The 16,757-nt window shown below is 41.0% G+C and overlaps 1 protein-coding gene across 1 annotated transcript in view; it reads left to right on the forward strand.

Moving 5' to 3' along the window:
- Positions 1-16,757, forward strand: part of adamtsl7 (ADAMTS-like 7) — a 491,555-nt gene that overhangs the window by 53,166 nt on the left and 421,632 nt on the right. Inside the window, exons 2-3 of the mRNA XM_073042603.1 lie at positions 12,718-12,804; positions 15,413-15,485. Coding sequence (XP_072898704.1) covers positions 12,776-12,804; positions 15,413-15,485 — 102 coding nt within the window. The 5' untranslated portion in view covers positions 12,718-12,775. The remainder of the gene's footprint in view (positions 1-12,717; positions 12,805-15,412; positions 15,486-16,757) is intronic.

A 16,757-nucleotide genomic window follows, 5' to 3' on the forward strand; every position in this document is an offset into this window, starting at 1 on the left:
TGGAACAGGCCTGTGTGCTAGACAATGTGGAGATTTAAGGAAGAAGAAGTGTTGGAACTTCATAAAAACATCAAGATTGATAAGTCCCCAGGGCCGCATGTGATATACCCCAGGTTGCTGTGGGAAGTGAGAGAAGAGATTGCTGGAGCAGTAGCTATGATCTTTGAATCCTCTTTGGCTGCAGGGGAGGTGCCGGAGGATTGGAGAATGGCAAATATAGTTCCCTTGTTTAAAAAAGGTAATAGGGAGAATCCTGTGAACTATAGACCGATGAGTCTTACATTTGTGGTGTGCAAACTGTTGGAAAGGATTCTGAAGGATAGGATCTACGAGCATTTGGAGAAGTACAGTCTACTCAAGGATTGCCAACATGACTTTGTGAAGGGAAGGTCATGCCTCACGAGCCTAATTGAGTTTTTTTGAAGAGGTAACAAAAGAAATTGATGAGGGTAGGGTGGTAGATGTGGTCTACATGGATTTTAGCAAGGCATTTAACAAGGTCCCCCACGAGAGACTCGTCCAGAAAGTCATGAGGCATGGGATCAGTGGAACCTTGGCTGTTTGGATAAAAAATTGGCTTACAAGAAGAGAGAAGAGGATAGTAGTGGAAGGAAAGTATTCTGCCTGGAGGTTGGTGACTAGTGGAGTGCCGCAAGGATCTGTCCTGGGATCCCTGCTCTTTGTGATTTTTATAAATGACCTGGATGAAGAGGCAGAAGGATGGGTGAGTAAGTTTGCGGATGACACGAAGATTGGAGGAGTTGTGGATGGAGCTGTAGGTTGTCGAAGGTTACAAAAGGATATAGACAGGATGCAGAGTTGGGCAGAAATGTGACAGATGGAGTTCAATCTGGATAAGTGTGAGGTGATGCATTTTGGAAGGACAAACCAGAAGGCTGAGTATAGGGTTAATGGTTGGTTACTTAAGAGTTTGGATGAACAAAGGGACCTTGGGGTTCAAATCCATACATCCCTCAAGGTTGCTGCACAGGTGATAGGATAATTAAGAAGGCCTATGGGATGCTAGGCTTCATTAACAGGGGGATTTGAGTTCAAGAGTAGAGAGGTCATGTTGCAACTCTACAAATCTCTGATGAGACCATACTTAGAGTATTATGTTCAGTTCTGGTCACCTCATTATAAGAAGGATATGGAAGCTATGGAAAGGGTGCAGAAGAGATTTACCAGGATGTTGCCTGGATTGGAAAACAGTCTTATGAGGCAGGGTTAGCAGAGCTGGGACTTTTCTCTTTGGAGCGTAGAAGAATGAGAGGGGACTTGATAGAGGTCTACAAGTTTATGAGAGGCATAGATAAGGTGGATAGCCAGTACCTGTTTCCCAGGGCACAAATAGCAAACACCAGAGGGTATACATACAAAGCTAAGGGAGGGAAGTTTAGGGGAGACATCAAGGGTAGGTTTTTTACACAGAGGTGGGTGCCTGGAATGACTTGCCAGGGATGGTGGTGGAGGCTGAAACATTAGTGGTATTTAAGAGCCTCTTGGACAGGCACATGGATGAAAGAAAAATAGCAGGTTACGGGATAGTGTGGGTTTAGTACTTTTTTTAAGGAATATATGGGTCGGCACAACATCGAGGGCTGAAGGGCCTGTACTGTGCTGTAGTATTCTAGTGTCTTCTGAAAGACAACAAGACTAGCCATGAAAGCAAATGCAGGAAAATGTCCATCATCCAGTACTCAGCTTCTATACTTTCATAAGTGCAAGGGAATTCTAAATGGATCTGTGGCCATAGTTTTGCTCGTGTACAAAGCATTAGAGTTAGTAGAGTACTACAACACAGAAATAGGCCTCACGACCCATATTGTGCATGCTGGCCTGGTCTTCTGCCTAGCCCCATCTACCTGCACTTGAACCAGAGTACTCCATGACCTTCTCATCGACATTCCTATCTGAACTTTTCTTAAACGTTACAGTTCGACTAGCATCTGCACTTCCCTGACATTTCATTCCACACTTGCACCATCCTCTGAGTGAAGAAATTCCCCTTAAATATTTCACCTTCCACTCTAAACCTATGCCCCCTCGGTCTTGTCTTTCCAATCCTGAGGGAAATAACATTTTTCAAGGCACATACACCATCCACTTTTAGTGAATTTGAAATGAATACCCTCATCATTGACAAAGAGACTTACTGAACTCACTTGATGCAATAGATCTGGAACCAGGAATCACCAGGTCACATCTGATTATGAACACAAACTGCTCTCACATCTGAGAGCCTCATAGCAGAATAACAAAATCTAAAAGTGGGTCAGAGGTATGTTCTGATTTTTTCTTTATGCTCTGTTAGTACATTTGTAAATACGAGGGGTGATTGATAAGTTTGTGGCCTAAGGTAGGAGGAGTCAATTTTAGAAAACCTAACACATTTATTTTTCAACATAGTCCCCTCCCACATTTACACACTTAGCCCAGTGGTCATCAAGTATACGGATCTTGGAACTCCTGAAAGTGTCCACGGCAGGGGTGATTGATAAGTTCGTGGCTTAAGGTAGAAGGAGATGAGTTATACAGCTCTCATTACATGCACATGCAGGTCAACTCTAAGTGATTATGCAGAAAGTTTGAAGTTAATAACTCAATGGGGTGATTGATAAATTCGTGGCCTACAGTAGACAGAGATGAGTTGTTAACTTCAAATTTTCAGCATATTCATTCAGAGTTGAGCTGAATGTGCATGTAACAGGAGTTGTAAAACTTACCTCCGTCTACCTTAGGCCACGAACTTATCAATCACCCATCTGTGGACATTTTCTGGAGATCCAAGATCTGTATGCTCCACAACCACTGGCTAAGTGTGTAAATGTAGGAGGGGACTATGTTGAAAAATAAATGTGCTCGGTGTTCTAAAATTGACTCCTTCTGCCCTAGGCCATGAACTTATCAATTACCCCTCGTAAACTTTTGTTTCGTTAAAACTATAGTCATGAGCCTGCATATTATTTTGGATATAGTAGTAAATGTCCATTGTTTTTCTTTATGCAAGAATTAGTTGGTCGAATTAATCAGACCCTTTAAAAGTACAATGGTCAGTTATGTTTGCAACATACAGTATCATACCCATGGCAAAACCTGTTGCTGGGCTTGTCCATATGAGAGCTCTGTCAATATTGATATCAGTCCCTGTACATTTGCAAGAAGTGTTTTGTAGAGTTGACTTTTCTGGGAGGCCTTTATTGCTTCCTTATTCAGTCCACAGCTGGGCGATCCAGCTGTTTTATTTCTTATTAGCAGAGATTTAATCCAAATGAGTAGTTTCTGAGGCCATTTTGGAGGGGAGTTAAGATGTAGCTTAGAACCAGATTTGTATACGAGCTATTTTAGAGAAGAAGAAAGTGATTTTCTTTCTGACCTATATCAGTGAACTTGTTGGATTTTAAGACTATCATAACTTCATAGACATGTTTTTATTTTTTTAATGTTTTGAAATGTATGTGATGAGATTTAAATAAGTTTTGCTTCATTCTAACTTCCAACACAGATTATTGTTGCTTTGCATTTAAAAGAAAAATAAATATTTAACTTATTTAACATTTGTTTCTTTTGGCTGAAAATTTAAAGCTTTGTCCCCCTGGTTCTTGAATGATTTCCAGGTCAGGTCTCCTAGCCTCCTCTACTTTTCCTGTCAAAACCAGCCATAGTCTTGTGTCGGATCACATTCTGACACCAAATTCATTCCTCCATCAGGACAAACGAGCAACATGGGTTCAATGCATACTGCTTTCTCCACATAATGTCAGTAAATGACCGAAGGACATCACCTAATATACATTGTCTCCAAACCATCTCTTGCCTTTCAAGTACCTAAGCCATAAAGAAAGCTGGTAAAAGGGTCACTAGACCCTGAACATAAGTGTTTGAGTTCTGTGAGCACCATTACCCATGAACAGAATGATTCATAAGAGGTAAGTTAGCTGATTGGAAGATTTTACTATTTCCTGACCCGTGCCCTCTGCTTGTTTTCATAATTTAGTTAGCACCATATCCTGGTTTTTCAGGTTTGCTATCCACTTGACTGCTGTAATGGCATTTCCCAATGGACAGGATTTCAGCAATTCGTGTCTGTGTGTTATTTGAGTAATGCCTTGGCAAGCTCATCCATTTTCCCCCAGTAACGTGCAGTGTTTTTATGATGTGTACTGAACTATATTTTAACCACGAGGAGTTTGCTGGTTGAACCTAATCACAAACGTGCTTAGATTTGTGACAGAAAGTTGTGATTTGTTTAGGCCTGCAGCTGGGGTTGGCCAGGTGGTAGCATGGTTATCCAATTATTGTTTTCATGAAGAATTGCTGAGAAAGGCATTTAGACCATCTTAATGTGGCTAGCCACAAGGACATGAAATCTCTTTTCATTGTGATATCCAATTATTTCCAGCACTTTTGCCTCTTTCCTTTTATATGGAATCCATTCCATATGCTGACCACTCCACATATGAAGAATTTCCCAATGGCTGTTATAAATTTGCCTTTTACTAGCTTGAATCTGTCTTCCGAGGCTTTACTCTTGCAGCTTAATATATTGGCCCAGATCATCATTATCCATGCTCTGATCTATTTTAAATGCCTCCATATGATCACTATACCTCTGACCCCACTTCAGGGTGAAAGCTCACTTACTCCAGTCATTTCTCGTAGGTGTGATAGTCTTTTTTCAGTAGTAAACAGTCTTACAGCAACTGGAAATTGAGTCCTAGATTAATATAACATGGAAACAGGTCCTTTGACCCAACTCATCCATGCTGATCAAGGTCCACACCTGATGTGGTCCCATTTAACCCGTATCCCTCTAAATCCTTACTATCCATGTACTTATCCAAACGTCTTTCCAATGTTATTCTCATTTCATATATACATCATTCTCTGTGTAAAGAAGTTATCCATCAAATCTCTTTTGAATCTTTCTCCTCTTAACCTTAAGTCTCTGATCTCTATTTGTTGATTCCCTTTCACTGGGGAAAAGTGTGCAAGTTGGCCCTATATATTTTATATACAGCTCAACCTCCTACATTTCAAGGAATAAAGTCCTATCCTGCCCAACATCTCCTAACAACTCAAGTCCTTGCAATATTCTTCTAAAATTGACTACATTACTGTCTTTTGCGTTCATCCTCGGTGACGGCTGCTGGTGGGAGATCCTCAGCTCAATCAGTTCTCAGTTTCTGTTCAGAACTGGGACCCAAATGTTGGGCACAGATAAATAATCTAAGCCATGTATTGAGCTATGACATTCTGATGGAATAAACATTGGTGTCCTTCAATACTGCCTTCCTTGGGCTGTTTCTTCATGAAACCCAGAACATATTGTTATATTCTTTGCTATCTTGACAAAAAAGCGAAGGTACTTTGAGGAGATGGTGAGCAGGAAGATGGAGAACTGAATGATACAGAGAAATGCAGAGGAGATGGTGAGCAGGAAGATGGAGAACTGAATGATACAGAGAAATGCAGTCTGGCAACGCAGATGCAGTGAGCTGCCAAAATTGTTAATGACAAAGCATTCTGAACATTGCTACCCCTCCTCTGTCCATTTGACCTAGTTCTGCCAATCATCACATCAATACCTTCAAACATCCCAGTGCGATGATGCCCAAATTTTATACAAAAGTGGACATTTTTTCCTACCAAAACATTATACTTTTGAAATTGCATGATCATTGCTATTACCTATGTGCATACTGATTTAGTGCAAAGTCCCATTCAAGCATGTGTTATTGATTTTGTTTTCTCCTTCTAGTCCTCTGTAAGGGGCTTTATAGTTATGAAATTATATAGCACAGAAACATGCCCTTCGGCCTAACCCTTCCATGTTGATTAATGTGCCTGCCTGAGCTAGTTCCATTCGCTTGCATTTTGTCCCTATCCCTCCTTAATCTTCCTGATCAATGAATCTGCCCAAATATCTTGTAAACATTGTGATTGTATCTGATTTACACATCTGGCAGCTCGTTCCATATACCCACCATCCTCTGTGAGGAAAATCCTGCTCTTGGTGTCCTCTTTAAGTCTTTCTCTTCTCATCTTGAATCTATGCCCTCTGCTTTTAGAATCCCCTTTCCGCCTTACCTGTGCTCCTCATGAAGTCAGTACATACATACCTATCTCCTTCGAGAGGCCAGCGGTGGAAGGTGAACAACCCTGGATGTCAATATCTTTAAGCAGGCATTCCAATCTGGAGCCCAAAGACCCCTTTCTCAATGGTATTGGTCCATGGGATAAAAAAAGTTGGGAAGCCCTATCTTAAAGGATCTGTCCTGGGCCCAGCACATTATATGCAATCAGGAAGAAGCCATGACAGTAGTTCTACTTCTGCAAAACAACAAATTTCTTGACATACCATGTATCAGTGATAATAAACCTGATTGTGATTCTGATCTTATAAACCTCTTAATCAATCTCCTTCGCTCCAGGGAAAACAATCCAGCCTGTCCTGTCTCTCCTTAGAACTCAAGTCCTCCTGTGAAACTTTTCTGCACCCTCACTAGCTTAATCACAGCCATCTCTCCAGGGATTTACACCCGGGAGGAAAAAGCTGCTGAACTTCTGCTGAGGAAATACTGGGCAATCCTGAGGACTCTGGTCTTGGATAAACCAGCAGCCCACAGATGCATTTTCATTTTGGTTTGATCTGCCTTGCCCAGCTGTTTGTCTGGCACTGTTCAAGAAACTGTTAAAGTTTGCTTAAAGTTCATAGTTTGAATCCCTTATAAATATTTTATGTATTTCAACTTATTTTCATCTCTCTAGTGTTCATTTTCCCAGATTTTCTTTTTTGGGGAACATCTTGTGGTTCATTTTAAGAAAATACAATTTAAAGAGTAATGTGCTGAGTCATTAGAAATGAAAAAGAACACAGATATCAAAATAGAGATGACAGACGAAATAAGGTGAATCTGTGGAAAGAAATGATTAGTCATTCCAGAATATTGCATCTAGTGCACCCTCCCTTTAGAGGCATAATATTAAAGAACATTCAGACCTGAGTCCGATCAACTTCACATCAAACACAGTTCAGTTGCTCGTGGCCTCTTCTAAACTTCTGTTGTTCCCTCAACACCTCTCCTGTTCTCCACTAACCTTAAACTTTGCTGCCCATATTGTAACGTAAACCAATATTTCTCATACATCAGCATTTATGGCAGTGACGTACATTGACTCCAGGACCCTCAGTTCCTTAAACTGACATTCTTGTTCTTTAAAGATGCTTAAAGTGATGATGCAATATTGAAATGAATTGACTTTATTACTTACATCCTTCATATACATGAGTAAAAATCTTTACATCTCTGTCTAAATGTGCAATTCATAGTAATTTATAATAAATTGTATGCACAACAGGACAGTCAATATAACATAGAAATACAATTGTATCAGGATGAATTAATCAGTCTGATGGCCTGGCGGAAGAAGCTGTCCTGGAGCCTGTTGGTCCTGGCTTTTATGCTGCAGTACCATTTCCCAGATGGTAGCAGCTGGAACATTTTGTATTTGGGGTGACTCTGGTCCCCAATGATCCTTGTAAATGTCCTGAATAGTGGGAAGTTCACATCTATGATGCACCATCAATAACTCTCTGAGACGGGAGGCGAACGATAGGCTTTTATTAGCAACAAAAGAGACCACAACATCTTGGAGACTGAGGGAGGAGCAGTGCCTCCAATTGCCTTTATCCAGGGGTCTGTGGGAGGAGCCACAGGAGCAGTCAGCAGAGGGGCGTGTCCAGACAGGTATACATAGATTACCACAATCTACAGAAGCGCTGGGCTGTCCGCACCACTCTCTGCAGAGTCCTGCGATTGAGGGAAGTACAGTTCCCATACCAGGCCGTGATGCAACTATTCAGGATTCTCTCAATTGTGCAGCTGTAGAAAGTTCATAGGATTTGGGGGCCTATACCAAACTTCAACTATCTGAGGTGAAAGAGGCCCTGTTGTGCCTTTTTTACCACACAGCCAGTATGTATAGACTATGTGAGATTCTCGGTGATGTGTATGCTAAAGAACTTAAAGCTGTTCATCCTCTCAACCCCAGATCCACTGATGTCAACAGGGGCTAGCCTGTCTCCGTTCTTCCTGTAGTTCACAACCAGCTCCTTTGTTTTTTGTGACATTGAGGAAGAGGTTGTTTCACTGTGTCAAGGTGATGACTTCTTCTCTGTAGGCTGCCTCATTATTATTTGCGATTAGGCCAATCAATGTAATATCATCAGCAAATTTAATTAGCAAATTGGAGCTGTGGATGGTGACACAGTCATGGGTATATAGAGGTTAAAGGAGGGGGCTTAGGACACAGCCCTGACGGGCATCTGTGTTGAGGGGCAGAGGTGAGGGAGCCCACTCTTACCACCTGTTGGCGATCTGACAGAAGTCCAGGATCTATCTGTACAAAGCAGGGTGAAGGTTGAGGTCTCTGAGCTTCTTGTCAAGAATTATGGTGTTGAATGCTGAACTGTAGTCCAAGAACAGCATCCCTCCTCTCTGTATGTGTAAAGGACGGTATGTAGAGCAGTGGCTATTGCGTCATCTGTTGATCGGTTGTGTTGGTAGGTGAATTGTAGGGGGTTCAGTGTGGGTGGTAGCATGCTGCAGATGCAGCCTCTCAAAGCATCCAGTTCACCACGAGGTGGCCATGTTACTATGAAGATCAAGGTTGATTCTCTGTGAACAACTTGTAAGTGTCCTCTATTCAGTGCAAATTTCCTGGAGAAATAGTTGTGTGTTTATTGAGTGAGTTGCTTGGTTCAGAGTTGGCGCCATACAGCCCAGAAACAGACCCTGTAGTCCAACAGGTCCATACCATTCAAGATTTCCAATTTAACCTCATGCCACTTACCTGTTTTCAGCCCATGTCCTTCTTTACCTTTCCTATCAATAATCTTGCCCAAGTACCTTTTAAATGTTGTTAATGTCCCTCTCTCTGCCACTTCCTATAACAGTTCACTTCATATACTGATCATTCAATGGGTGAAAAAGTTGCTTTGCAGGTTCCTATTAAACTTCTCCTTTCTCAATTTAAACCCATGCAGTTTACTTCCAATTTATTTTGTTTATTTAAAGGTATGGAGTGGTTACAAGTCCTTTAGGCCCAACAAGCCTGCATTGCCAACTGCATCCATGTGACCAATTAACCTACTAATCCATATGTCTTTGGAATGTTGGGGGGAAACTGGTGCACCCGGAGGAAACCCACGCGGTCACAGGGAGAACATACAAACCCCTTACAGACTGTGGTGGAATATAACCCAATTGTAATAGCATTATCTAGCTGCTATACTACTGTGTTGCCCCAGGATAGTTTAGTTCTGGATTCCCAAATCCTAGGGAAATTACTTATCTATATCCTGATATCCTTTGTTCTTTAAACAGATGCTTTCCTAGAACTTTTGTGGTACTTCTCTAGGTGTCCATGATTACCATTGCAACAAGTGGCCCAAAACTATTTCACTCGTGGGCTCCACAATGGAGTTATGCCAGAGGGTCTCTTAAGTGGATGAACAGACATTGTACATTTTGTTTGGGAGTGAGTGGCCCTGCAATTGCTGCTCCCAAAGCAATTTAAAAGATGGAGAATTACCCAATCATCTTCAATCCAGCTGAATGGTTCATTGTCATTTTGAGCAGTCAATTTTCAGTTCCTTCACAAAGGACTAAAAGACTGTTGTTCAGAAAATGATGTCATTCTCGATGGCCCAGCTGCAGAAACTACATTGGAAGTTGGTGGAATTAAATGCAAAATGACATAGATCGATGAGAAATGACACAGAAGTGCTTGGTAACAAGTTTTACTTCTGACCTAAATAGATTTTTAATTGCATTTATTGTAATTATTTCAATTGTATTCAAATAGAACATTCTGTGTTGTGCAAATAAGCTTCTCAGCTTCAATTTTTGGAGTAAATAGGAGTATAAAATCAGAAGGGGCATAGACAGATTGAATTCACCTTGAATTTTTTTTAACCAGGGAAAGGGAATCATAAACTAGAGGGCAGAGGTCTAAGATGAGAGGGGAAAAATTTAAAAGACACCTGAGGGGTAATCTCTTCTCATACAGGGTGGTGTGTACATCCAGAGGAAGTAGCTGAGACACGTACAATAACAATATTTAAAACACGTAAACTCTGCAGATGCTGGGGTCAAAGCAACACGCACAACACGTTGGAGGAACTCAGCAGGTCCGGCAGCATCCATGGAAACAAGCAGTCAACGTTTCGGGCAGAGACCCTTTGTCAGGACTGAAGAGGAAGGGGGTAGGGGCACTATAAAGAGGGGGGGAGGGTGGGAAGGAGAAGGCTGGTAGGTGCCAGGTGAAAAATGAGTAAGGGGAAAGATCAGGGGGTGGGGGAGGGGAAGGGGAAGCAGGGAGGAAGCACCTTTGCTCCGTCTACCCAATGCAGATTGGGGGACCACTTCGTCGAGCACATCCGCTCCATCCACCACAACAGACAGGATCTCCCGGTTGTCACCCACTTTAACTCTGCTTCACATTCCCATTCCAATATGTCCAGACATGGCCTCCTCTACTGCCATGATGATGCCAAACTCAGGTTGGAGAAGCAACACCTCATATACCATCTGGGTAGTCTCCAGCCTCTTGGCATGAACATTGAATTCTCCAACTTCTGGTAATTCCCTCCCCTCCCTTCCCCCATCCCAGTTTCACTCTGCCTCCTCCTCCAGCTGCCTATCACCTCTCTCATGGTTCTGCCTCCTTCTACTACCCATAGTGCTTTCCCCTTGCATTCCTTCTTCACCTTTCCTGCCTATCCCCCCCCCGCTTCCCCTCCCCCACCCCTTGATCTTTCCTCTGATTTGTTTTTCACCTGGCATCTTCCACCTTCCCCCTACCTTCTTTATGGGGCCCCTGCCCCCTCCATCTTCAGTCCTGACGAATGGTCTCAGCCCGAAACGTTGACTGCTGAGTTCCTCCAGCGTGTTGTGTGTGTTACAATATTTTAAAGATACTTGGATGGTATGTGGATTGGAAAAGTCCAGAGGGGCAGGAACAATAATGGGACTAGCTTAGATGGACACCTTGGAGAGCATGGCAAGTTAGGTCAAAGGTACCAATTAATAGAGTAATCTTAAAAAATCAAATTTAAATCTAAATTAACTGATGGTTTGTTGTGAGCCAAGCCTTCAGCATATCAAGAGCAAAGGCGTATCAGGGTACCCTAAAAAGTATGTAAAATACATAAAGGTCAGAGTTTCTTCTTTTCTAATTCACTTAAAATCTTTTTTATATGGAATATTTGTGTAGACCATAAAATCTCAGGTTTGAGGGAGTGAATTGTACATTTCTCCCCTGAGAACTAAGTGGCTTCTTTCATACAAATGACTGAGTAATTCCCTTGGTTATCTTTGGGAAGAATAGTTTCATTGCACTATTGGTTTTGTTTATCTATGACCAAGAATTTCCTCTGAGCTGCATCTGGTTTCCTTTCATAGCTTTACCAGATGTGCTGCCAAAATGCCACTTGCACGTGTGAATGGTGTTTAAATACACTGTGGTGGAACGGGAAAAGTTCCAGGGAAATTCCTGGATGAAGCATTCCCCTGTTTTCCTGATAATTATACTGATACAGTCAATATAAGCGCAGAAATACAATAGTATTAATTCACGCTGATACAATTGTATTTCTATGCGATATTGACCATCCTGTTGTACGCGTTACTTATTACAAATGACAATAAATTGCACATTGCACATTTAGATGTAAAGATTTTTACTCCTCATGTATGTGAAGGATGTAAGTAATAAAGTCAATTCAATTTAGTCATTCATGTTTACAACCTCAGTCATTCTGTTGTATTAACAATCTTCTTCATTCATCAAATCAATGTAATTCCATATGTTATGCAAAATATTGATGTATGAATACTTATTGGTAGTATGATGAGGCTTGCTGATATAGCTTGGAGCCTCATTCAGCAATGGACATCCTACTTTACTCTATAGTTCAAACATTTGCTGAGATAAGTACAATTTAATCTCCAGCTAGAGAATCCCTAAAGTTTTAATCTCATTCTATTTCAAGTTGCCGAAGTTGTATGAACCATTCTCAGCATGGTGGGAGGTAATAGGAATGGTACAGTTTGACTTGGGAGATTTGGAAAAGGATTCAGCAAGTAGTTCCAAGAACAACAGAGAATGATATAATTGCCGATCAGTCCGATTTTTTTTTAAAATATAGTTTTGGCATTCTTAAAGTAGAGAGTGATGATGTGGCTGCCAGGATGTTGCTGACTAGTCACTCCCTACTGGGTAATCATTAAGTAAGACTTTTGATGCGGTTTTTAAATTGCATCTGCAGTTTTACTTAGAAATGTTGTTCTACATTAAATCATAGCACTCGGCTTGATTGACAGAATGTATGACTTGTATAAATATTAATCTGTTATTCAAGGATAATTGTTAATAAAATATTTCTTTATGTTGGTTCATTAAAATATAATAGCTCTGGATATCCTCAGGAGGTTTCCCACTCTGCTGCCTCAAACTAAATATAATTGCCCCTTAGGATCTCGTAAAGAAGAATTTCTCCGCAGTTCTGCTGACCTCCTGCAGAGCTAAAACAGATAATCGACATGATCCCCATGAAATTTCTGAATGACTTTTAATAGCCTTTGCGTGTTTGCTTGCAATTGCACCAAAGTGTTCGCAGAGAAACGTGTCACTGTTTTTAATGGTTGGCAGGGTTTGCTGCACACTGCTGGCAGGCTGATGGTGTACAGTTGGAACCACCAACCGGACAATGTTGCACGCTGCGGACTGGTTGATCGGGTGAGTGATTGCCTTCTACACTGTTCCCAAATTTCCTCATAGGTTCCCCTAATCTCCCGTTGTAGCTTTGTCATGAAGCTGACTGAATCTCTAGTGAAAAGGTATAAGCAGCCAATTTCAAACCATTTATGCATTTTCATTGCTCCCGAAGAGAATCCCTTGGACTGTTAAGACTTGCATATCAAAGTACTTTCATTTAGATTGTCAATGATCCCAATATTTACTTGGTTATTTCATCTTGGTTGTGTCATCTTCTCATTGCTGAAAGCCATGACAATTTGTCGGATCAACAGTCGATCTGCATCTAAGGAATCATTGCCCAATTCTACTTAACCTTACATTGCACTTCCACATTATTTGCAAGCTCCAGCACCACTCTACATTATTGCCTAAGCCGATCAGACCCTCTCAAGCTCCACATTAAAATCCACCAATCTTCATTACTAAACTCAATACACAGTTTTTCAAAACCAAGTCTACCATTTTGTCCTTTAAAATAGTGAGAATTAAATGAGGACTGAACAATTTCAATTTATTGTAAATACAAATGAATAAAGATCAGTAGGTTTGGCAGATTATGGGAAGAGCTGGTGAATTTAAAAGTCATCGGACTCAGTGCAGAAGATCACTGCAGGAAATTAAGTGTTCCCTCCTCGTTGTTCTTACTTGATATAGACTTTTTGTCACTAATTTCACATCAATCTTTATTAGTTACCAATCTTTCATCTAATTTCTCTCCAAATCACATTATTAAATTCATTACCTGACTTAATAATCACTTTTCAGAGACCTTGGTAATGCAGTTTGCTTTGCAGAATCATTTAGAATAAAATGAAGTGTATTTCTCATCCCAGCATAGCACCGATCTTTCCCTCACTACTCTAGTATAGATGTTATTGTTCATTTTAATATTTGTTCAATATTAATATTTTAAGCTGAAATATTTGATATACTGTAAGTGTAATGTTTTGTTCTATGTATTAATCAAACAGAATTTTTTAATCAAAACTTCAAGTTCTCATATTTCTTTGAAAGCATGCACTCAGTGACCACTATTATGTACACCTGTACTCTGCTTGTTAACGCAAATATCTAATCAGCCAATCACGTGGTAGTAATTCAGTGCATTACATGGTCAAGAGGTTCCATCCAACCAAACATCAGAATGGGGGAGAAAATGTGATGCAAGTGACTTTCACCATGGTGTGATTGTTGGTGCCAGACCAGGTGGTTTGAGTATCTCAGATGCTGCTGATTTCCTGGGATTTTGTATTGTGTTTGATTGCAGACTGCTCAAAACAGTCTCCAAAGTTTATGGAGAATGGTACATAAAAAATTCACCCAGTGAGCAGCAATTTTGTGAGTGGAAATTCTGGATCTCTGGTAAAATGGCAGCACGCTTGGATGCAGCACCTTCTGTGGGGCCAACCAAAGATGTTATTGTCTTTTTTAAAAAGTGGTTTTTATGACCACTCGTCCCCACTGGGCATTAAGGCCTATAAGTACTGCAGGTCTGCCCCATTAGTGAGCTGCTCACTGACAGAGAAACTGAAGGAGCTGGACTCAGTACAGGTCATGCTTCTGCCTGCGTCGGAGAGTCGGAGTTGGTGTGCAAAGGAGGTGTGTAGTCTAACAGTGATCTTGGTTGTTTTCCTTGTGATTGCAAGACTGTGTTGTACGTTGCTAATGGGGAATGCTACAAATCCAATTCACTGCTTTGTTGGCGAATGGCGGGGTTTGTACTGTGGGGTAGCTGTGTAGCTTTGGTTGTGGCGAAGACTAGGACTCGGGCTGTAGTGTTGCCTGTTTGCAGCTGCCCAAGGAGGAGGCACAGGAGTTGGTGCAGTCCACTGAAGTACTGGAGCCGTGTGGCATGGCATATATGTTGGAGTCGGTTGCTCTCCAGTGTGCACTCGCTCAGCAGAAGACAAGATGTATTATGTTTAACTGTTGATTGCTTCAACATTCATGGACTTAGGGACTTGGACTTTTTTTGTGTGTGACAATTATACTCCTGTCTTGTGTGTGCTACATGCTGTGTGTAACTGTTGGCATACGGTGTTTTGCACCTTGGCGCTGGAGTAATGTTGTTTTGTTTGGCTGTATACATATATAGTTAAATAATAATTAAACTTGAACTTGAATTTGAAATTGCCTTGTTAATGAGATATGTCAGAGGAGAATGACCAAACTGGTTCAAGCTGGCAGAGGGGTGACAGTAACTCAAATAAATTTGTGTGACAACATTGTTGTGTAGAAGAGCATTACTGAATGCATGGCACTTCGAGCCTTGAAGTAGATGTGCTACAGCAGCAGAAAACCATGAACATACACCCAGTGGCCACTGAGTGTATGTAATAAGGTTTCCACCTCAGTCAATTGCTGCCAAGACATTTGAGTGCTGGTTTGATCGTCATGTGGCATATAAGTAGATCATTCAGCCCTCTGAGCCTCACTGAGAACCTATTTACACTCATCTTGCACTAATCCAGTCTTTCACTCCAGCTTGCTCCTTTGTTCTCCTCTGCCATTTCTCTATTTTGTATGTCTCTGTAACCAAACCGAGAACAATAAGCCTTGACGGTTGTTATTTTTTTTGCTCTTAAAGGTTGATTGTAACCGGAATCATTTTCAGCTTACAGAGGGATGCTGGTATTGTTACTGGAAATGCAAGTGGATCGGTGAGTCTCTTCCACCAACATTGTTGTTGCTACTGTAATAACTCTTGCACTCCATCCTTCCTTTCAAAAACCAGCCAAGGTTGCTACATAAATGATGGACACGAAGGAGAACAGCATGAAGTAGCTAAGGAGAGGCCACCGGAGTAAACAAGGATGTGGATGAAAACTTGTAGACAAGAACTATAAGGTCCTAAAATATACAAAGAATCTATGGGTGTGATAATGGAGGGTTATGACAGACTTTGGGATTGATATTGGAACAAAAGAGATTACAAACTAGGCTAAAGTTAATCAATAGATAAGTTAGGGTAAATGTTGATGAGCTGATTTTAAATTCTACCTGTGTAATGATAATTATGTATGGTAATTGATAAAATCCAGTAATCATGCACTTATTGTCAAAAAAAAGTATTTGGTACAATAACGTCTTTCAGGTGCAGGAAATCTGCCATCGTCACCCAGTATGTCTAACGTGTGTCCAGCCCCAGCAAGGTGCTTGATTGTAAACCATCTTGTGAACAGGCTTAGCAAGCCTCCTGTTTAGCAAACAGTTGGAGATGGGAATAACTACTGACCCTGCTGTTGATGCTCATATCCTGTTAATATAAGAAGGCCAAGGAGAGTTCAGTATTTGACAGTTATAATGGTGTTAGTAGATGCTATAATGGCGTTAGTAGATGCAAATAAGGATTGAGGAGATTCAATATAGGAACAAACATGGGTAGCAAAGTTCCATATAAGATCTGAAATAACATAGCAGAGGAAAGGCAGATGGGGTCAATGTTCGGTGCATATAGTTGTATGTTTTAGGCACAAAGATCTGCTGGATACAATTTAAATGGTTTTATCTGACAATATCGAGGAGTAAATCAATCTTTAAGTCATTTTATGTTGCTGGCTATTGACATGTTCTTGATTAAAACAGGCCAGAGATCTTGATGCAGGATTGTAACTTAATCCAATGTATAAATGTGATACCAGCACTACCTTTAAAGACCAAACTACGAGGAGCTGTGAGTTTCTTAAACTACAAGTAACTTGCTAGCAATGTTTAATCAGCTTTATATTCTTTGAAAGTGCAGGTCAAATGCAATGTTGGCATTTATTTCAAGGGGAATAGAAAATAAAAACAAAGAGATGATGCTGAGCCTTTATCAGACACTAGTCAGATTGCACTTACAGTATTGTCAATGTTTTTGGGCCTCATGTCTCAGACAGGATGTGTTACCATTGGAGAGGGTCCAGAGGAGGTTCACGAGGATGATTCCAGGA

The sequence above is a fragment of the Hemitrygon akajei genome, chromosome 4 (assembly GCF_048418815.1).
Source record: "Hemitrygon akajei chromosome 4, sHemAka1.3, whole genome shotgun sequence".
Taxonomy (NCBI): Eukaryota; Metazoa; Chordata; class Chondrichthyes; order Myliobatiformes; family Dasyatidae; genus Hemitrygon; species Hemitrygon akajei.